Below are 22048 nucleotides of genomic sequence, written 5' to 3' on the forward strand. Positions count from 1 at the left end.
CCTCTCTCAGGTTTCTCTCTGGCTTCACCTATTTACACCACACACCATGCATAACTCCATATTCATACTCCATTACTCCATAGTCTCTTCTGTTTTTATTCTCTGAAAACACGTGGAGGGATCAGGAAGACAATTTTTATGTATACTTTAATAGAAAAGTGCGCATAGTTCTTTCTCGAGGATGAAGGTTAAAGTGTTGAGTAGGAATCCTGATGAGTACTTACGGGAGACTAAACGAGACATTCACAAAAGTAAGTCTACGTAAATTATTGATCTAATCTGACATAACCTAATATAGCAGAGGATACAGCAATGATCAATGGGTGCGTTCAGCCGATACTCCGCTAGCCTAGCAATCGTGAGCAGTCGCTCGTTTTCGCTCGTTCCCTCTCTTTTGACCCAATGGATTAAAAAGAGAGGAAACGAGCGAAAACGAGCGACTGCTCACGATTGCTAGGCTAGCGGAGTATCGGCTGAACGCACCCATTTTGTCGTTTGTAGTCCCACGAAACTTCGATCCTGCTTTGCATCCCTTTCAAGCGGCCAGGGAGTACACGAAAGCGCTGAACGCCGTTAAGCTGGAGAGGGTGTTCGCGAAGCCGTTTATAGGTAATTTGGAAGGCCACAAGGATGCGGTGTCCTGCATGTGTAAACATCCGTCACAGCTGTCCACTCTTCTGAGCGGCGCTTACGACGGCGAGGTGAGAACGTGGAATCTCGGCCTGGGGACGTGCACGGGCTCGTTTCTGGCTCACGACGGTATAGTTCGAGGTATCACGTACGTGCCCGATGGAAAACACTTCATTACTCTCGGCGATGACAAGACGATCAAGACTTGGGACGCTGTCTCCGCTGGCGGAGATGAGGAACCCACAAATACTATTGTCAGCAAAGTACGTAGCTTTCGCATATGGTTTTCCTTAAGATTTGCCAAACCTGTGAAAGTATCCAAAATCTTTCGAGCAATTTCTTTTTTAGACAGTACTAACTGGTATAACTCATCATCGGGCCAAACCTGTGTTTGTTACATGCGGAGAAGGAATATGTCAGATGTGGGAGGATACTCGTAATGAGCCACTTCGCACATTTAAATGGGGTGTAGACAGTCTACTTGATGTAAAATTTAATCCTGTACAGAAAAATCTCTTAGGTACGACATACGATGAGAGTATTATATTTTTATTTTATTCCTTTCATATGAGACATCAGTAAAATTCCAAATTAATTGTCTATGCTTTGTTTATTAAAGAATTTTACCTCTTGAACTTCCAGCCTCTTGTGCCAGCGATCGCAGCATAATTGTATACGATACTAGAGAAACAGGACCTTTATCAAGGATAGTGATGAAATTACGGAGCAACAAGCTTTCTTGGAATCCCATGGAAGCTTTCATCTTTACCTGTGCCAGTGAAGATTACAAGTGAGATATAATAGAGAAGGGATTATCGAAGGATAAGCTTCGCGCAATTTTTCCGAATCTCGCAGATTTTTCGAATCTCAAATACGTTTGTTTCAGTTTGTACACGTATGATATGCGCAAGTTGAAAACGCCAGTTAACGTACATATGGATCACGTGGAGGCCGTGATAGATGTGGATTATTCGCCGACAGGGAAAGAATTTGTTTCAGGCAGCTACGACAAGTCGATACGTATTTTCGAGGTGAACAAAGGCCACTCGCGAGAGGTGTACCATACGAGGCGCATGCACAGGCTCACCTGCGTAGCATGGTCGCTCGATAACAAATACGTGATTAGCGGCAGCGACGAAATGAATCTTCGCGTATGGAAGGCTAAAGCGTCAGAAAAGCTTGGCATTGTAAGCAATATTACGATTTCACGAGTTTACATGGGATTTAGCATAAATTATCGATAATTATCTCCCTGCCTCTGTTCCCATTTCTAACAGCTGAGGGCCAGAGAAAGAAACGCGCTGCTTCTGAATGACACTTTGAAAGAGAAGTACGCGGCGCATCCGGAAATTCGACGAATTGCACGTCACCGACAAGTACCGAAACACATATATAACGCGCGAGCCGAATTACGAACGATTCGCGAGAAAGGTAGACGCAAGTAAGTACAACTAAATTGCAACACTCGCAGATTCTTAATATAGTTTTGAACGGTATCTTAAAATATTGCTTTATTTCGCAGGGAGGCTAATAAGCGCCGTCATTCCAAGAAGGGAACAGTACCATTCGTGTCAGAGAGGCAAAAGAATGTTGTCGGTCAAGACAACTGAAGCAGCATGTTCTCGTATCTTTTTATCTGACACGATTGTACGCATAACATTTCAAGCCTTTATTTACCGTTACTCGTTGGTTGTCTCGGGTCGTCGATTTTTATACTTGTCAGACCTTACAGGATGTTATGTGACGGTAACGAGTACTTTGTATTATATTTATTGTAATAAATAATTTCTCTTGACATTATACAACGCATCGCGGTAATACTATTTCATAAAACATTACAAACCTCAAGCAGTGATTAATGTTATGCGTAGCGTACATTACAACAGTTAATTATGCTGCGATTATCTTAGCACGCATTAATCAATTTCGTAATACAAACATTCTTTTTCGTGTTTTCTCTCGTTATTTTAACTTCCAAAAACGCTATTTAAATTTTTTGCTCGATCCATTGGATTGCGCGTGTGCATGAAATTAATAGTACAAGACACCTTTCTTTATATAATTGCAGTCGTGATCTTAAAAAACGATTTGTGGTTGATTTAATGATATTTTGCAGATACAGATATTTCTATGAGACTTCCCGTTTCGTTATTACAGTAACTTCGCAGTTCGCGTTGTCGTGAAAGCGTTACTAGGAACACATTGTAGAAGCAGAAAGTCACAGGTCACAGCGATACATATTCGCACAAATCTATTATACATATCATACATACGATTTCAATGCACCATATGCATCAGTCTGAGCTTTCTCGCAGTGCGTTTCTACAATGCGTTACTAGATATAAATCTCAATATAAAACTTCGTCGACACGTTATCAATGCATTCTTATTTGCTCCATTCGCTCAGGAATCGAAACCGTTATCACTTTGGAAAATGTAATATTTGATGCTACAAAAATGTACGCTATGTCGCCTTTATATTCTCATATATCCCTGCAGCATCAAATTTAATCACCGATATCGTAGCGGGCTTAAACTGTGCTCTTATTTTTCGTAATGAATGATGGTAGTAATGAACGATTTTGATGAGATGTTACACTGGCAGTTCAAAGATTTCGATGTAGTCTTAATAGCTCGTATATATAGTCAAGAAATTAATAATACGTGGTGATTATACCCGGAAAATTATTTTCTGGTGTATAAAAAACGTGCTACGCGATTTAGTGTCTGGTCGCCGCTGAGAATCGCTTAAATACGATAGTTATCTACGCATAATAGTATGAATTTCATTGTCGCAGCTATGCGCGAAATTTCTGTACAAGACTAGGATAGCTGAGAAACTAAATTATCGCCTATTATGGTAATTCGTGTTTCGCCGAGTCGAAATTTCGAGGAAGTTCTGTGTCCTCTCTTAGGCGTAATCGCATTTCCAAGATTCCATGCCGTTTATTAATCCTCTTTGACCTTTACTAGTTAAATATACCGTGTGGAAATATAATGCGCGAATGAGAATAATTATAACATATATACATATAAACACATGTACATCAATATTGCGATCAGGGACCAAAAGCGAAAAATATTTCATCCGTCTTCATTTCTTGTTTTACATCTCATCAAATTATAATAGAATATCTTCCAATATTTTTGTATTATTCCATTTGTGGAGTGAGAAATAAATTTGAAATTTTTATTTTTCACGTTATTTTATACGAGATATTAGTCGAAACATCTGGCAATCGAAATTATTTATTCCATTTTCAATTCTAAACGAGAACGAGCTATTTCTCTTTTCATCGAAATTTCGGCGAATGTTATTTTCGTTTTTGGTTCTCGATATAGCATCGGATTGCGATATACTATCGGGAATGCGATTAAATATTAACGAAAGAATCTAACTTCGACGTTCGATAATGGACCAGTTACGTCTTGATTTACTCCCAAGCTCGGACACTTTTAAGCTGTTCAACTCTCTTCGAGGTACAGAATATGTGACGCTCTCCCTCGTATTTTTCACATTTCAAGTATATGCTTTTGATTAATTATAACGTCTAGTCAAAGCGGAAGAGGTGGTCGCATTGCCTATTATACAACAGCCTTCCTGCTTTCGGAGCGATTAAAGATCAATATAGTTTACGTTATGTGTGACGATGATAAACTATATTGATCCTCAATATTCCTTCGATACATCTTACAAAAAGTATTAGATAACCGTTTCAGTCGAATAAAAATTACTAGATCATTTTCGGACGCCGTGAAGCTGCAATCGAGAGAGAAACTAGATGGAAAATATCTTAATATAACACGCTATTTGAAAAGAAGTTATCGATTTTTCTCTCAGAGAACATGTCTTTCACATATCACCTTCAGTTTTCTTTTGAATTGTCATGTATTTTTAATGTCCTTTCAACCTGACATTTTAATTATAAATTGAAATTTTTCTTAAATTCGTAACCTTCCGCAATGAATTGATTCGTTCTACCTATCTTCTTAATTCTCCAATCATTCGACTATTGCGCGTTTTATAACAAGGATATATTAACGAATCGTTTGGCATCGTTGCAACTGTCGGGAGCGATCCAAACGATAACAAAACTCGATTTACTTCCGTTTAACCATGGAAAAACTCGCAAAAAATATAATAAACCTTCGTAACGATCACTTGAACAATCCGTTTGATTCCGTTTTGCGAAAATAATTTACTCTGATTGAAGATTCGACAGACGTCGATTGTTTCGCGCTTCGTCCGCTATAACAAGCTTAAAATTAATATCTCGCTAGGCACGCGTGCTGTAATAAAGAAAAAATCGCATCGCTATTCCAGTCACGCGTCATATATAACAAATATACCGTCAGGTACAAATATACCGAACGGTGCCTCGCGTTCCAACTGGTTTCACATGAATCGACGAATCGCAGAAAAGTACGGAGAGAGAGATATAGAATTCTCGACGATCGTTCTAGACATTCAGATCGGCCATCATTTTGCGAAAATCCGCCAGGGTATTGTAATCCGGGTCCGAATCGATGTCCGCGAAATCCTTGCTGGAGTCAGTCTTGACGAAGCTCGGATTATATCGGCTTAGCGACAACGGGCACGGCAATAGTTCCGGCATGACTGAATGGTGAGTGATTAGCGCGGTGAGCGTTGTGAACTCTTTTGTGAAGCCCTGAAAACATACGACATTATTGATTTTACAGCGTTCATAGCTGTATCGATATTAATTCTAACGCTTTTCGAAGTTTATCCACTATTATTTCGCTCGTAATATCTCTGCTTTCTCTCGCAATTGTACAACGCTGTCGAAACGTTACAGTTTTCATCTAATCCGTGAAAAAATAAAATTAACAGAATTCTTTTTACACGTCATATATTTTTGCGTGTAGCGACAAATTTTTTGCTTTTTCAACACAAGAACGAACACATGAACTCCGTTCGTAGAAAAAAATTCCACCACAAAGATGTTGAATATAATTGTATGTAAAAATATAACATTGTTTCAAGCTGGAACTCGAGATAATTCGGTGATTCAACGAGATGCTTTAACAGAGCTTATAGATTTCTTTGAAACAATAAAGAGAAAAACCCGTTCGATAAACAATGCAGTAATACCGTAACCGAAACTTATTGTCTCGGTTATTACCATGCGTACATTGTATTATTCAATATTATGCACATAAGCACATAGTGCTGGGCATCATTGTAACACGCGTTGCCAGGACAATGAAATACGATGTTAGTCGGTTGGCGATCTTTCCTCGCGTTTTCAAGCGTGTTGCGAAACACGCTGCATAACGAGACAACATTAAATGTATCATACACGTGCGCGCTGACACGAGCCTCGGCGGTATCAGGGCTATCGCACAACGCGGCATTCATTCGAATCTGGCGGTGTGCTTGTTACAGCGCGATGCAATTCCGCAGCCATTGCGAGGGAGAGAGAAAGCGGATTTTTGATTTCCCCACGGCATCCGCGGCACATCCAACAAAACTCATTTATACTGGTTTCGGAGATTATCAAAGTCTACGGACTCATTTAATCTATGCTACGAAGGGGGGAAAGTTCGACCATTTAAATACACGTATCCGAATGGGCTAAATGCGCCGGTGGCTTTGCACCAGGCGTGGTAGTCCTGAGTATAATGTCCGGGCTACTAAAAGCTTCGGCCCTTCGCGCATTAGCATCCCCGTGCAGCTTATTCCAATATTAACTTGCGCTTATATAGAAGGATTCTCTCTACTACCGTCGGTATTATTTCGAGTGTTAAAAAGAGCTTTCCTGCAGAACCGACGTCTAATTACGTGCGACCTACGAACGTAAAGATCAAACAAGCAAAATGTTAGGATCCCGCTAGCTAGTTTGCTGTCATATTCAAACGGAATTGACTTCAACTGCATTCGCATTTAATTCTACAAAATCAAACAGAATCTGTTTTGTAGCTATTTAAATTTTTAAATAATATATTAAGGAAATACATATAATATATATAAGATTAAATATATTTATATTCGCGCTGAGATATTCTGGGGATAAAATTTATAGCGGATACCTTGCGAAATTTATTTTCAGATCGGCTGTCTGGAAACGTACTATATTTTAAAACATAATCAGCAGCGCGTCTGTCAAAACAATCAGTGGCAGTTATTCTCGGAACGCTAAGCTGTTTGCAGATTTTAGTTTTTTCTTTTATAGTCCTTTGACGGCAACGCGGATAGTCTCGTTCGCCGACGGGAGATTCGCTTTGACTTTCGCGAGCTCCGCTCTCGCGACTACTTTGAGACTCGATACTCGGCGAAGAGCTCAGCCGAAGACAGAAAGAGAGACTTACTTTGATTTTGTAACCTTTGTTTGTACGCATTATGAGATAATGGGCTATTCCGCTCGGCTGGAATTCACGGGGCACACGGAGGGAGAGGGCGTAACATCCGGGCTTGCTGGTACTCTCCCGCACCATGAACGCTCCTTCTGGCTCTTGGCTCAATACCTCCAGCGTTATCTCTCTGAAATCACGGTTCGCATACGTTAATGATAGATGGGCGGGATGTCTTTTCGTGCGGGAGAAAAGCAACGGAAGACGCGCGGATCGGATTTGCGTGCCCCAGTCACAAAGACGCCGCGGCCACTGGAAACTGGACTGTGAACTGGATCACCCGACGAATATTTAAAATTAGCCAAAGGCAACCAAGCCAGTGCTATTTTGGCGCACCAAGAAGGCACCGCACGCGCGCGTATGTGTCTGAGTGTGTATATGTGCGTGTATATATTTTACTCCGACATGCAGTAATGTCGCGGAGACCAACCTGGGTATTCCAGCTTGAAACCAGGGCGCCTTGCGTAGCTCGGCCTCCTCGCTTCGATTATTCAGGCTGTCTGTTCTCTCGGGTAAAGGCGGCGGGGTTGGCGTGGAGCCATGAGTGCTTCCGTCAGCGGGCACCGAGCTGCTCGACGTGCTAATTTGCGATCTTCTTTTCGACTTGAATTCCGCCTCCGTGCCCGTGTCCGGGCAATTGTGCCCTATCCTGAAAATGAAGGAGCTGTCGTTCACGATTCGTATACCAATCCCTCGACGCTTCCGGAAAGGGGGCGCGAAGGAGGGAGGGGGGGGCAGAGGAGGAGAGAAGGGAGAACGGCCGGACTTACCTGTTGTTCTCGATGTTGAAGTTCTTCGCGTTGGTGATGGACGCGTTGATGGTGTTGTCGAGGCTCTCGGACGGCGGGATTTTGTTGTATGACGGCCTCGTACCCTCCGAGTCGATGATCGCCTCGTTTATGTAGCCCCCGGAATGAGGCCTGTTCGATGGGCTGGTCGGCGTGCTGCTACCGCTGACGAGCGGGCAGCTGTCATCCTCACCGTTCAGCCCAAGAACGTCGCGTCCACCTGTCAAACCCATCGCCAGCCGCTTTATCAGCGGCGGCTTGTCCGTTAGCCTCTTGTACGAGTTTAACTCCGTCGGCGAGTTGCTCTCATCGCTGCTCGGCGTGCTCTGCTGAGATATGCTCTTCGGCTCGTCCACGTTCGTTATGGGCCCGAGGACGTTCGTGAACGACGGCCGCAGACCCGGGATCGTGTTCGGCGTCTAGAATTATTCCGAATTCGTTCGTTCAAGCGCGATCGGGAGATTCGTTCGTCGGGATATAAACGTGTTTCGCAAAACGCGTCACGCGAGAAATGGACGGAGCTGCGACATTAAAAGAGACGTGGTCGCGTATAGTCGGGGTCGACGCGGCGTTCTGCGAAGTTAATTTACTCTAAGCTGCTCCCAGACGGGCTAATTCGCTTTCGCGTAACATCGTCCGAGCGTAATATAATAGCGGCCAGGTTTGCTCACCGGTGAATATATGTATATATGTTACACTTGTATGAAATCACCTTTACGCTGGCGAGCCGCAGCGTGGGCGAGCCGGCGCTGCCGAGCTGCACGTTCATATCCGCTGCGGACGGACCCCTTCCAGTCCTGGAGGTGGGCGACGTCCGACTTTTCAGCCACGAGTTCGACGACGGACTCCTGCAAGCGCCCGCGGCGATCGTGTCGTCTGCGGGCAGCGATTTGTTCTGCAAACGAAACGGCGGGTCATTGCCAAAATTATATCCCGCGTCGCGACTGCGTGTACTTAAAAGAGGTCCTCCGATTATTTTTCCTCAAGATCGGCCGATTCCTCTCAAACGCGCGCAATCATTGCCTTAAATAGGGATTCCGCGGGGTCCGGGGTCGCTCTTGGACGAATCGTTGATTAGGCAGAACCGTCGGAACGATCCGGTCTCTTCGGGATTCTCCCGGGGTTGAATATTTGATCGGCGGAATCGCACGGTTCCCAAGACGATTTTGCGGCGGGGACTATCGGGCGGACTGTAGCGGACTGACCGTTTACTTGGAAACGCGAGGCGACGCGAGACGACGCGACGCGAGGCGGCAAGCGAGAGACTCGGGTCGAATTTATAATTAACGCGGCTTGTAAACGGGACACCTACTGGAGTCGGTGGCCCCCGTAAGACCACGTCGGGAGAGGACACGGTTGTCGTCGTTGTCTGTTTCGTCTCCGCGCGTCTTGGATATTTAAGAGAGCTCTTCCGCGAGCTGCTCCAGCCGTTTCCTTACTGCCGTACGTGTATGCATCTCGAGTATCTACTCTGCTTCCCGGCATATAGTAAACGCTAGCCCATCTGCTCCAATAGCCTCCGGAGTGTCGTGCACGCGAGGCCGAAGAAAAAGAAATTTAGTTGCGCGACTCGGATAAACAAAATCTCGGTGATTTCGACCCATTTTGCAGGAAGTCTTTGAGACGAAAAGTTATAATGAATCGTAAAAAAAAAAAAAAAAAAAAAAAGACTGGACTCTCGATAATAAACCAACAAATTGTGGTAATTAAAGGGCTCTGAGAGTACAACGCAGTTGTTGCTGCGTAATTTTCAGATTACAACAAATTATTAGGTTCGACGATTGAATTGTAACGCGTTCTTTGTTAATTGTGACATTCCCAGATAATTGAAGTACCCCTTGATTTCACTTTCTATTTATTTTGCGTCGCGAAATAAATGGCCGCGACACAGCAGGCGTAATCAACAAGCGTAATCTTTAAGAAGATCTCTCGCAACTGTCCGCTAATTGCTAAAACTACTTAATTGCAATCTACAGCGCTTTTGTGAGAAAACTAGCAGATGGCACGATACCTAACCGGCCTGTAAAGTTTAACTCGACTAACTCTCTCTAGCTGACGGCGACAAAAATAAATGACTTCATTAGCACTTTAAACTACACGCCGTGCCCCGTTTTATTCGCCAGCAAGATAGCGCTGATAACAATTCGTTTGTGTCTCGCGTAATTCGCATTTTCTCAATTCGTTTATTCAAGCCGTCAATCACATCTGTCGTTTCGATAGGTTTGAAACGTACCCACGACGTTCGATGCTCCTGCTTGTCCTTGCGATAGGATGTCGTCGATCGCGGCGAGATTACATCCTGAAGGATCGGTTGGCGCTGAAGCTGCGCCACGTACGCCATGCGGAAAGCATTGCCAACGATGGTGTTCAGCTCCTCCGCCTGCAAGCAGACAGAAAAGCTCGAGTTCCGGCACGAATTTTATTAAACACAGCATTTTGCTGTCTCTTTCGTAATATCGCTGACGCAATCCGATTGCGGCCGCGGTTCGCTGCTTTTCAGTTTAATTACGCGGAATATTTCCGCGCCCATGCTCCGCGCGACGAATTAGTCCACGCAATTAACTCTTTGAAAAAAAAAATAAATAAATATGCGAATTACGTACAAGATACTTACGATTAAAACTTTACCGAGCAGAAATTAGTCTTTCACGTAACATTAAATACGATTTGTAAGATTATCGAAAAGGTTTAAAATGTATGTTGTTTCCAGACGAACAATTTTTGCACTGTAAAGCTGTTTTCTAAACTAGAAGAGAAGAACTTATTCGAGAGATGAAAGAACCTAAGAGAATTGGTCACAATGCCAAATGCATAAAGTAGAAAAGAAGATTATATTGCTTGCGCGTTGTTGAACATCATTACAAGCATCTTGGCGCAAATTTAGGAAAATTTACGGCGCGCAAAAATAATACTTTCGTTGTACATCAAGCCAATTAGATTTTTATTCCGGATTCGCCGGTGGCGGAGAAGAACCATGCGGTCGAGTTGAAGAGCAGACTGTCGCGGCGCAAAAGCGGAGTCTGAATGTGTAATAAGCACTCGCGGAGGAAACCGCGAGCTTTCGGGACCTCGGTCTCGCTCATATGCGCGTTTGGAAAGTTCCTGCCTGAGTGTGCATACGCCTCGCGTTTTGTGCGCGATCTACGGGCGCGCGCGCATTTACGAACGGTCACGCAGACATACCCTCGGACATACCAGTCAGAAATGGGAAAAAGGTCGACGAGAGGCTATCTCTCTCTCCTTTCCGAAAGCTTCGTCTCTGAAAGTCGCGACGCGATGCGTACCCAGATATCATTAATGCGCACGCCGGGGTCGACCCGACGCGAGACTTAAGGGTCTAAAGAGAAGCATTGTACGCGCGCGGAGACGGACGAGAGCGGCGATTAACGTCTCGTCCGTCCAACTTTTCCTTTCACGGTGCACAACCGCGGCGCGAGCGAGACCGCCGCGTCCGCACCGTCCGGGGAGATATTCAATCGTTTCGCGTCGTCGCGGGTACATCTACGTACATACATACATCTCGGATTCCAACTCTGCATACTTCGTCTATGTAGTACCCCGCCTATGTATCCTCGTGACATTGTTACGACATCGTTGCAAGCGACGCGGAAATCCTCGTAGATCCCGCGGCTTGGGTTCCCGCATGGCCCGTAAAGCAAGGAAATACGGTTCGTCGGCGAAATCCGCGCATGCGACAAAAATGCAAAAAAAAAAAAAAAAAAAAACGAGCGGTAGGATTGCGAAGCCGAATGCATCGTGCTGTATTTCCAATGATGCTATATATCGATTTGCGCGAGCTCTCATCGCCGCGCTTTGCTACAAAATAAGTCACATTGACTCGGCGGAGGTTACGACGCTTAGATCGGTCATTCGGCATGGCGAAGGGCCGAAGCGAATAAAAAAAAATAATGCAGGGGAGGAGGTAATGCGTTTTAATGAATAAGTGCTCGTGCAGGACAATGGTAGTCGAGCTTTTGTATTAAAACGCGCGCGGCAACGTTCGCTCGAATAATTTCATGGTTTGCGGTTTGAGGTCAGGTCGAATGATTCCACTAGCTACGAGATATTTCAATTACGTTTGCGCGCGGGGTAAGGCGATGACTTGAGCTATAATTGCGGACCGGACGCACGGCCGGTTCCGTAACTGGCCAAGTCATATCCCGAGCGTTCTCTTCCGCCGCTCTAAGTGCTATATGAATCGCCATTTACTTACGCAATGAGTTCTCTCACCACTAGAAACGTATACAGAAACTTTTCTTTTAAGAATGTAGAAAGTACGATAATGTCTGCCGTTGTATCAAAGATATATTCTGCTTTATAAAAACGCAAGATCGCTTGAGACATATTGGTGAATATGTTTAACACAAATTATTTGCTATATGTCGATTAAATAACCTTTCCCTCATTGTTTAGAAAAAACAAAATTGTATTACTATACTACTTTAACCCGGAAATGGTTTCCGGGGATGGTTTCCGGGGATAATTTTTACATCCCAGTGTCAAAAAAATGAAGCTCACGTCACAGTAACTTTAATTTTTGTGCTTCTTTTATTTTTTAAATATTTTTTTGTTTCTGCTTATTTTTTTCAGAAAACATTGAGTAAATTTATAATACATACTGTCCTCAAATAGTAATAAATTATAGAACAATGACTTTTAATTAGGGTGCAAAAATCACTCCAAGTGACCGTTTATGCAAAAAAAAGAGATGACCATAATATATGGCGGGTTAATGGCGTGAACAGATTATTCGCAATCAGTTGTTACATCTGAAATTTGAAACGTGGTAAATTCATGCGCATTCTGTTACTCTATAGCTTCTTTCATTAGTATTGCTATTTTTATTAGGTGCGTGTACACCAAGCGTCAAGATGCAAAACAGCAGATACCATCAATGAAATAGCGCGTATACTTCACAACGTGGGAAAATCTGAGGACTAATTTATCGCGGGAAAGAGCGCGTCCCTGCCATCAACGCCATGTTTCACGGAAACGTGAAGGAAAACGTCCCGGCAATGGAGGCTCGCTCGCTCGTTCACGACGAGGCAGAGGATCCTGTCATAGGGGAGAATTTATCGTCGCCGTGGGCGGGAACGTTGGACGCGGGGGATCGTCGGCTTGGGATCCCTCGACTTCGACCCCCTCCTCCTCCGCCCCCGTGGCCGAGAATCGAAAATACGGCCCTGAGATTCCCGCCCCGAGGTGGAATTTAAGCGCGATGAAATCATCACCGGCGACTCTTCTTTCTTCCTTTCCGCTCTACCCTGTCCTGTCCTGGACGTTGACTCGAGCAGGCACTGACCCTCTTCACCGCGTTTGGATTCAGGCCCGTTTGATCGATCGGCGGCGATCGTGCCGCCGCTACCGCGATAAATCGCGACATCCTTTGCGCTTCCTCGAGTCGCGGACGCGATCGAGGTCTCCGTTGGCCAGCGGAAACCCTCAAGATGAGCGCGTGCCAAAAAGAGAGATCGACTCTCCATGGGTCAAACGTCGCCCGATAGAATGTTACGCAGATTTGAAGAAAAAAAAGGGAAGAAAAAGAGAAGATACGACCTCGGAGGAGCTATTTTAGCTCGCACGAGCAGAGCCCGATTCGCTGTTTGCGCCAGCAAAAAGACGAGGGACACACCGGAATCGAATGGGAAGGGGACCGAAAGGGCGATGGATCGCGCCGTGGCTTTGCGCCGGTGCAGCGTGACGGGCTACATTCCAAGCATTCCGCGCGGTCACGGCCATATCTCCAGCTCCTCTAGATTTCCCGTCCCGCATACGCCCGGTCTACCAACACCATGCCGCGGTGTACACGAGCCGGGTACTCGCAATAATGGCGCTCAGATGGGGGGGGGGGATCGGCCCCCTCGTCGCACCTCTGAAATTTCCCTCGCTTCGGTTTCTGGTTTACCTCGGACGTCGCGACGCTCCGGGTCCCCCGGGTGTAAATAGCCGAGGAAAAGTTGGTAGAGTACATATACGAAGTATACACGGACGTTTCTCACCGCGGCGTCATTATGCGCCGCGCGAACCGACACGACCATCTTGGTACCGTCGCTTCGCGACCAGCGCCTTCGTCATCGATGGCGACGGCTAATTTTAACCGCGCTTTCACATTCACGTCGCTACCATAATTCTCTTTCTCTCTTTAATACTAACGTAATAATGAAATTAACATCGTAATAACTAGGCCTCTTTTATCCAGTCACTCGGCTATCTTTCGATTTGCCTGCGCAGATGCTGTCGACCGTACTGACGTCGCTGAAGATGACGCGAATCTTACGAATTTGTGACATCCCCGCTGTGTCTCGTGTCGCTTCCACAAACATTAGTTAAAGTTAACAGAGGCCTAACTGATTCTCTGTCATTTTCATTCTCCGTTTGTGGAGAAGAGAAACGAGATCACGTGCTCAAGGACTGTCAGGCTCGTGCGATCGACGAATCAGATTAAAACAAGCATGAACAAGTTCCGCCTTCGGTGCCACGGGCTTCTGCTCATGACAGGCACGGTAGTTTCGAATGTCAAATATTCGAGTCGCACCGTTACGCGCCGTTATATCGATACAACCGGGATCCACTGCGTCAGACCCACTGACGAAATAATTGTTACGACGTTCAGGACGATTATTCAACGACGCCAGAATCTATTCTTTCCGGAAATTGAATTAGAATAGGCTTCAGAGAAAAACATCTTCCTCGTTTGAAGGGAACAAATTCACGTTCGCATGATAATGAACATGCAGCGAACGTACCACTTATCTTCCCTTGATTGTGTTCACGAATGTCAGGAATCGATCGTTTCTGTGAAATAAAATTATCATTCGAATAGCAGACTACGAAGAAAACGGATACATTATTAAAGAAATATAGCGATCGATATCTGTATAATATAGAATAAATAAATATTGATATTTTAGGATGGAATCTCATAGCCTAATAATAATTTTTGTGAATTTTATACAGTTCGCTTTTACACTTTTGAACCACGCACCGATTATCATTCGAAACTGCAGCGATTTTAGCTATAGTTAAACCTGGAAATGTATTATCACGTTATTAAGCCAATAATTATTTTAGTATTATACTGACGTTTATAAAAATCTTATAAACCTGCAAGAAATTTATCGCGGAAAGAACTATTCCAGCCAGGATTCGAACCCGGACCTCTCTGGGAAGCGAGTAATTAGCAACGATAATTTTGGTAATGGCTCTGTGCTTTTGTACTCTGCGAGCAAGCCACAAATCCATACGAGAGGCTGTACAACCTTGTTGGTGCATAATGCCGAAATATCGTTTGACCGTAGAGCGAGTACTTTGTTCGACGTAACGTGAAATCGGTCGAAGATTGGATCGAATATAGTTAGAGAGATGTGCATCGGTCAGGGAGCGCAGATGAAGCGCGACCGTTGCATAATCTGACCCTTTGATCAGCAATTAACGCCGCGACTGAAGCCTGCTGCTCGTTTCCATCTGTTTCATATCTAACAGACGCGATGTCAAAATGTTACTAACATTGTGGCTACCTTGATCTTCGTTATACGTTATACGGCTGGTTGACTTCTGCGACAAATTGAATTTGCAGACGATCCGACATTTTCTCGAAATTAATATAATATTAATTCCGACTGTAACGTTTATATGCATCAACTTAATGCATATTCCTTATATTCTTAATATTGATTTAATTTTCCTGAAAAGTTTCAGCGCAATTTTCCTGATAAAAAAATAATCATCTTTCCATTACGCGAATCCATTATTTGTAGTTTTTTGTTAGTAAGTATGTAACACCATATCTTGCTTGAATATTTCACGTTTCGAAATCGTAGGAGATATTCGGACTGAGTTTTAAAAATTACTAAGTTGAAAGCACACGACTAGGTAGGACTTAATAAATCCCAGCTAATGTGTAAGAGGTTTAGTCGAAATATGTTAGAATATGTTAGAATATTTTAAATTAGTTTTGATCTTTGGATCCAAATTCTATCAATAAAATTGCTAAAAATTTTTCAAATATTTTTACAATAAACTTTACAATAATAAGTTCTAAGTAATTGTGAAAATAATATTACCTTTTATAGTACCTGACGTTCGTTACATTCCATCTTAGTAACGTCGAGTTAACAGAAAATCATATAAAAATGTAAGGGAAGTATTTATATACTAATTGTGTGTGCAACTAATTCTCATTAAAGTATTATTAGCGTGGAACCCGCGTATCAAGTTGCCTAAATGAACGACTGGCCTTGATTGGCTTTACTCTCGCGATTCGTCGGCGTGGCTTATCGTATGGGGGCCCTCGACAATGAGCGGCGAGCTTAAAGACGTAGTGATGCGTGAATCGTGAATCACAGTAGGACAATACCGCCCACTTTGTGGCCCGTACAGTTTGCTACTGTACCCTTGAGCCCCGTCATTAAACCTATTTCGGTGCCTCCAGAAATGCACCCTTGAGAACGCATGCGATGCGCGAGGAAGATCACGCTTAGCTCCAAATTTCTCGCCGCTCGAACTTCCTGCTTATCGAACGCGCGCGGCTCCGACACAGTGAGATTCTCAGTGGTACGAGCATAAACATTTAACGGAGAATGTTGTATATTCCTAGAACTGAGCGTTATCACCGATCAATATTGACTTGCCGAATCGTCGAACTATCCTGACAAAACAATAAGTAACGTAAAAAGAATGATAGAAATAAACTGGATATTTTATTCATCTGTTATCGTGTCATCTGTCTATTCTTCCCCTAACTGTGATGTAAAATATGGAAATCATTTCACGTTCGAACGTTTACTTTTCCAGTTTGTATAGTTAATATTTTGTGACTCCTACGTCTTTTCGCGGCTGGCAATTATGGAAATTGTTGGTTACACGGCAGACACGTAATGCTAATGTCATGATCGGATTTGGCTCGTATCGATTAAATCATTACATTGTATTAATCCGCAATACATATTACGCAGTACAGATTGTAGAGTAATCCGAATGTTCTCCGTTGCGTAAGTCAATCAGCCTCTATTATCTATCGAGAATGCTATACCCGTATAATACCGAAGAATGTAACTTTAAGACGTATATTGATCTACTTAATGCGTGCGTATATGTAGGCTGCTTATTAAGTAAAAATGCATTATTTTTTTCTGTGTTATATACTTCAATATTAAATACTTTATGTTCAAATACTTAATATATTCGAAAAAATAATATTCTTTTTTTAAAAGATATTAACATGTACAGTATTTAAACTTTATAAAATTATAAAATTAATATTAAAGAAATATCAAGATTATTATAGACTTTTCTCAGTAACAAATGATATATTAATATAAGACGTTAATAACAGTTAATATACATAATATTAGTAAGTAGTTTAAAAGCACAAACGAGCCTAATTGTATAACCCATTCTATTTAATTACATGAGAGAAAGTACGTAGCTATCAATCTCCGCGATGACTAATCGTGACTCTGTACTCTCAGCCGGCAGTGAAATAAAAGGCAAAACCGGAAGTGGATGTTGTGAAATCGAGCGAAATAAAGCACGGTGGTAGTAACGCATGGAGGGGAGCAGCATTGTCGACGATAAAAATAGTTGACATGTGCGTCCAATGCGAGGGACGGTGCACTCTCGACGTGCGTTCGATTCGAGACACCACCGAGAGCGCATGAACATTGCGCGTATGTCATTCTCGGCAGGAAGCGCGCAGGGAAGCGAGCCTAGTCATTGTAAAATGGCACTTTACGGCGGCGTTCTCGTCCGGAATCACCGTAGAAATCTCAAATTGTAAATTGCGCGAGTAGCCCGGCAGTATGTCGAGCACTTGTAGAGAACCATTACAGATTTTCCGCGACCGTTTGCTTCTACCCGATAATAGGCACTAACGAAATTGCGCCGCTCACGACACAAGGGATACGGAATCTCGACGATATTCGTCACTACCGTCCGCGCTTCGTCGTGTTTCTCGAAGTCATCGCGTCAGTTGTCCAATCTCGATTGGCAGATTTCATATGAGAGAAAAGCGAACGGTAGGTCCGTCGCAGTAGGAAACGAGTCGTACACACACGCGTGTAAGAATGCGCAAGCACACATCTGCTCCGAGGCGTTAGACTAACAAAAACGGAGGAGAACGAGACAGCAGATGTGAATGGCACGAAAAATCGGTGACGAGACCATTACAAAGTCCTTCACCGGGGAACTAACGCGTTATTGAGAAGCTACCGAGTATAACTTATGCCTTCGTCTATAACACGAGAGTTCATATTGTACCGAGAGGTGCCTCGACGGTAATGGGCCACCTTTTGTGCGAGATGCTCTATTGATGTCGGGAGAAATTCCGTAACGTTTGCGCAACACGATAGATGACTCGTTTCCTCTCCGTCTCCTCCTCTTCTCTCTCTCTCTTTTTTTCTTTCCGCTGAAAATATCTTCTCGACCGCGCCGGCCGCGCCGGAGACGAGAATCCGGGACGAATCCTTGCGCGGATTCACCTGGCGGCTTCACGGATAGTGAACTCGCCTGGGAGATCATTGGAAACTCGTCAAATTCGGACGGCGCTTTGTGAATCAGCGCTACGGAGGACTTTGGGCTTTTGTCCGCGGGACGCGGTGGGTCGACGCGAATTATGATTTTCCATTGTGAAGTCAAGAGGAACTAACGGAGGGACGGCGGTCGTCGTACACGCGGGTCCTCGAAGCTTCTCGCTCGAATCGGTTTGACGACAATACGAGATAATCCAGCTGCCGGTGTATACTATATAGCAGCTATAGAGCATGCGGTATTAACGGTATAAAGGAAGCTACATTATGTTGTTGACGCGCACATTTCTATTATTTTCTAATACAACGGAGTTTCTAAACACTCGCGATGCAGATGAACGTAGGCTAGAATATAATGATGGGTTACGTGTATCGTCGCTAAAATATCAATGCCGTGTAGACGCTCCATCGGTAAGGAGCCAACGAGCGAAGCAGCGAGGCATCTCGCGCTACAAGCAGCTATATGAAGCCGAGGAATGCGTTCGTCCGATCCCACGGCTTATCCCCCTTCACTCTCCCTTCCCTCGTTAGCTCTTTTTCTTTCTGGTACGCGATAGTAGTATTACCGGGCTTAGGCTTTCTCTCTCTCTCCCTCCCTCCCTCCCTCTCTCTCTCCCCCTCTCCCTTTCTCTTTCTCTCACGTTCTCTCAGAGTACAGTATGCAATCTACCGACTCGATGGCTCTCTTTTAGCAGATTCTGGAATGTGACTACCAAACCTGGGCTGATTTCTTTCAAATCTCGAAGAAACGGATAAACACGTATACCGACACGATTAGACGACTCCGATAAGCATCGATGAACGTAGGTGTTAGAAAGTTGAACGACCGGAGGTTATAAAAGCGACTTTGGCATGAGAATTCAACTAATTCTTAATTGGATTACATTTTCAATTTCCTTTTGCATCTGTTGGACGTCGTATTTCCGCGTTGAAGAATTATCGAACAATTTGAAGAGCTACACGCGATATCTAAACGTTAATGATCGTAGTTTACAACCTGATGAAACAATAGAGGACCGTTTCACTTCTTTTCCTTCTTTTCAGTCGCCGTTGCAGCGACCACGTCTCCGGGGTCATGTTGCGGTACCGCGACCTAATCGCGATCCGTTAATATCGCAGGAGGTATAAAGCCTGCACCGCGAAGTCCGGGGCGATATCTAGATCGTCTTATTACGCATATCAGATCGACTGGTATTTGCAGTTTTAGAAGCGAAAATCATTCGTTCTTCCTACTGGATGGGCGAATTATTCAAACTATTATTACTCAAACTTCGGGAGGAAACGAATAATCGTAAGAGAATATTGACGTTAAATTCGCGTGATTTGGATTTCAAGTAGAACTCACTTTCAGCTTTTGAGTGTGACCACATCGGCAACAGCAATACGACATATAGTCAGGTAGCGCGGGCATGAACCTCAACTGTTCCTGCTGCGAGTACTCGTCCACGAGCTTCCGATAATGCACCCTGAAAATGGGCCTCGTCGCGCTCTGCGAGCCTTTGCCAAGGCGTCCCATAATCGCAAAGAATGCGGCCGGGATATTGCGCCTGCGTGCAAGCCTCCTCATGCCACAGCGACCGTTGTACTTGCACGTTGTCCTTCCAAAACGCACCGTCTCCCTTAACTTTCACGAAAGAGGATACTTTCTCCCCGAACACCGACCGCGCGTGAAAATCGAGCGGCGAACGGCATCTATCCCCGATTTAAATGACAAGGCAACAATTCGGCATTTTGTTGTCAGATCTATGAAAAGCGCGACCATCACCACCAATCACACCGGTCATTCGCATTTCCGACATAAATATTCCACACATTTCCGGTCACACATTCACGGACACTACGCGACGCACTTTCCAACGATGCACGAGACGACTGGCATGTCGGCGCGTTAAAATGTTAAGCCGCCATCCAACACTTCTTCCAAGGATATTCCATCGACGATATATCGGCGACCTATCGCGGGACCAGGAAGCGCCTCCTCGAAATCACCAAGTTCCAATCTATATCTCACAGCAACAGGCGGATGAGCACCGCTCGATCCTCGTACGGTTAACGCAATCGGAGACGCCGGTATCCGTTCGGTAACGGAAATACGGTGGTACCGAAGGTACATCCATCGCGGAGAGAGCTGTCGAGAGTCCGTCGTTGACGCTTCCTCCCTCTGCGGCCGCCGATCTCCCGTGTCTCCCCCGAGAGGACGCGGTATTATTAGCAGGTGACGACGATCGCGACGTCATGGGACCCGTGGGATTCCGGTCCTATGTGCGACACATCCACGGAGGATCCGTGAGCGAGCTCTCGATGGCGTGCGTAGCCTCTCGGCTACGTGTCGTTCTGCATGCCGATCCGCGGAAACCGGTTAACGAGTTACCGCGCCGCTTCTCGCTTCTTACTCGTCGTCTGTCAACCACGTACGCAGTCGCAACGTCCTTCTACATTTTCCGACGGACTTGCTGCAGGACGACCTCCGTTACCGGCGCGACGTCGCGATCGTATCCCAGCACACGTTCGCGCGCGCAATTCCTCCGTAATCGTTCTTGCTCCGGAGTACTCTGGAATGGCGAGAGAACGGCTACGGGTTGAACTTAGAAAGTTTCCGGATGGAATTTTGCGCCGTCTGCTGATCCTTGGCGATGCTCGACGAATGAGTCACGCGTGTCCCTTCCTTCTTTTCTTTAATTGTATTCTTATAGAAGTATGATTAATGAAACAAACGCACAGTAACTCAGACTAATAATTTACGTGCCATAATGTTACAGTCTCTCACTATTTCACCGATCTAGTACGTCGAGCCGGAAAACATCGCGAAAGTGGAAACTCACGGAGACGGGAGAGGGGACGAGACGAGTTATCCGTTAGATTGGACCAGCGTGGACCGGTCCACGCGCGTCCTTTTTGCTGTCAACCGAGTAGGATATCACCAGGTGAACCTCCACACAGCCGGCGATTTCTCATCCCGCTCTCGTCCTATCCTCTCCGACTCACGTTGGCCGGTCCTGGTGCCACCGTCGCTGCTGCCTCTCGCACGATGGAAGCTCGCAAAGCCGCAAAATCTGGATACCGCCGTGCTAACCGGCCCGGCCGATGGCAATACCTCCCGGTACGTATAGAGAGAGAGACTGAAGTCCACGAGGAACACGAAGCGAGAGCACCACCGCTCCGGCCGGCCCACACGGTTTCATCCCCACCGCGATCTGCGAGGAGCCGACGAGCGGTGCGACCGACCGACCGACCGCTTTCTTGCTTCAACCGCGGCATTGAACACGTTCAACGGCAGCTGTTGAATACCACGTGTCCCCGTTCTCCCTCTCGCCCTTGCGTGTCCCTCGTTCTCTCTCTTTCTCGCTCTCCCTCTCCCTGTTACTCTTTCACGCTCTCTTTGTCCCTCTCACGGTCTGTCGGTCAGTCCTTCCCGCTCTGGCACAGGTCGCTCTCCGTCCCTCTCACGATCTTTTCCACGGCTTCTTATTCTTTTTACCCTGCCACGACCGAGAACGCCACTCGACAGAGAGCCAGCGCCGCACGGAGCGCATGAGTTTGCGATTCGCGTTCTTTGACCCGCCGTCAGCGCGACGCGCCGCTCGATCGCGGACTTCGGCTTCGACTCCGGGGCTCGCGCCGCGCCGTGTCCGGTGATGTGAAGTACTTAGACGAGGGTAAAATACCTCCTTTTTACACCTAAATACGTTTCGAAATATTTCTATACCCCCTGGGTATATTTCTTGCAACGAG

At 45.2% G+C, this 22048-nt stretch overlaps 2 protein-coding genes and 1 long non-coding RNA gene across 19 annotated transcripts in view; 2 read left to right on the plus strand and 1 right to left on the minus strand.

The window, feature by feature from the left end:
- The first annotated feature begins 18 nt into the window (after positions 1 to 18).
- Positions 19 to 2435, plus strand: LOC139820020 (DDB1- and CUL4-associated factor 13). The gene is made up of 7 exons (XM_071789932.1): positions 19 to 251; positions 502 to 893; positions 979 to 1150; positions 1273 to 1420; positions 1517 to 1817; positions 1908 to 2071; positions 2153 to 2435. Exons 1-7 carry the CDS (start codon positions 182 to 184, stop codon positions 2238 to 2240), a joined length of 1335 nt encoding a protein of 444 aa, XP_071646033.1. The 5' UTR covers positions 19 to 181; the 3' UTR covers positions 2241 to 2435.
- The window catches only part of LOC139820018 (EGFR adapter protein), a 111684-nt gene continuing 92020 nt past the window's right edge, over positions 2385 to 22048 (minus strand). For 12 of the 17 annotated variants that reach the window (XM_071789920.1, XM_071789924.1, XM_071789917.1 and 9 more), the window contains 6 exons: positions 10024 to 10170; positions 8503 to 8685; positions 7773 to 8209; positions 7433 to 7666; positions 6961 to 7132; positions 2385 to 5300 (listed from right to left, as the gene is read on the minus strand). In XM_071789920.1, the coding sequence (XP_071646021.1) occupies positions 5091 to 5300; positions 6961 to 7132; positions 7433 to 7666; positions 7773 to 8209; positions 8503 to 8685; positions 10024 to 10170 (1383 nt within the window). In that variant the 3' untranslated portion in view covers positions 2385 to 5090. Of the gene's footprint in view, positions 5301 to 6960; positions 7133 to 7432; positions 7667 to 7772; positions 8210 to 8502; positions 8686 to 10023; positions 10171 to 19661; positions 21494 to 22048 lie in introns of those variants that run through there. The other 5 variants (XM_071789916.1, XM_071789919.1, XM_071789926.1 and 2 more) reach the window with 4 other exon arrangements.
- LOC139820021 (uncharacterized) overlaps positions 7139 to 22048 on the plus strand; it is a 30317-nt gene continuing 15407 nt past the window's right edge. Inside the window, exon 1 of the long non-coding RNA XR_011733875.1 lies at positions 7139 to 7360. This is a non-coding gene — a long non-coding RNA (uncharacterized lncRNA). The remainder of the gene's footprint in view (positions 7361 to 22048) is intronic.

The sequence above is a fragment of the Temnothorax longispinosus genome, chromosome 10, assembly GCF_030848805.1.
Source record: "Temnothorax longispinosus isolate EJ_2023e chromosome 10, Tlon_JGU_v1, whole genome shotgun sequence".
Taxonomy (NCBI): domain Eukaryota; kingdom Metazoa; phylum Arthropoda; class Insecta; order Hymenoptera; family Formicidae; genus Temnothorax; species Temnothorax longispinosus.

Bases quoted from the DNA above. Each gene is read 5' to 3' on its own strand.
- LOC139820020 (XM_071789932.1), top strand. From the start codon at position 182: ATGAAGGTTAAAGTGTTGAGTAGGAATCCTGATGAGTACTTACGGGAG. The intron at 1,818-1,907 runs GTAAGCAATATT...CATTTCTAACAG, and splicing joins CGTCAGAAAAGCTTGGCATT to CTGAGGGCCAGAGAAAGAAA. The intron at 2,072-2,152 runs GTAAGTACAACT...TTTATTTCGCAG, and splicing joins CGCGAGAAAGGTAGACGCAA to GGAGGCTAATAAGCGCCGTC.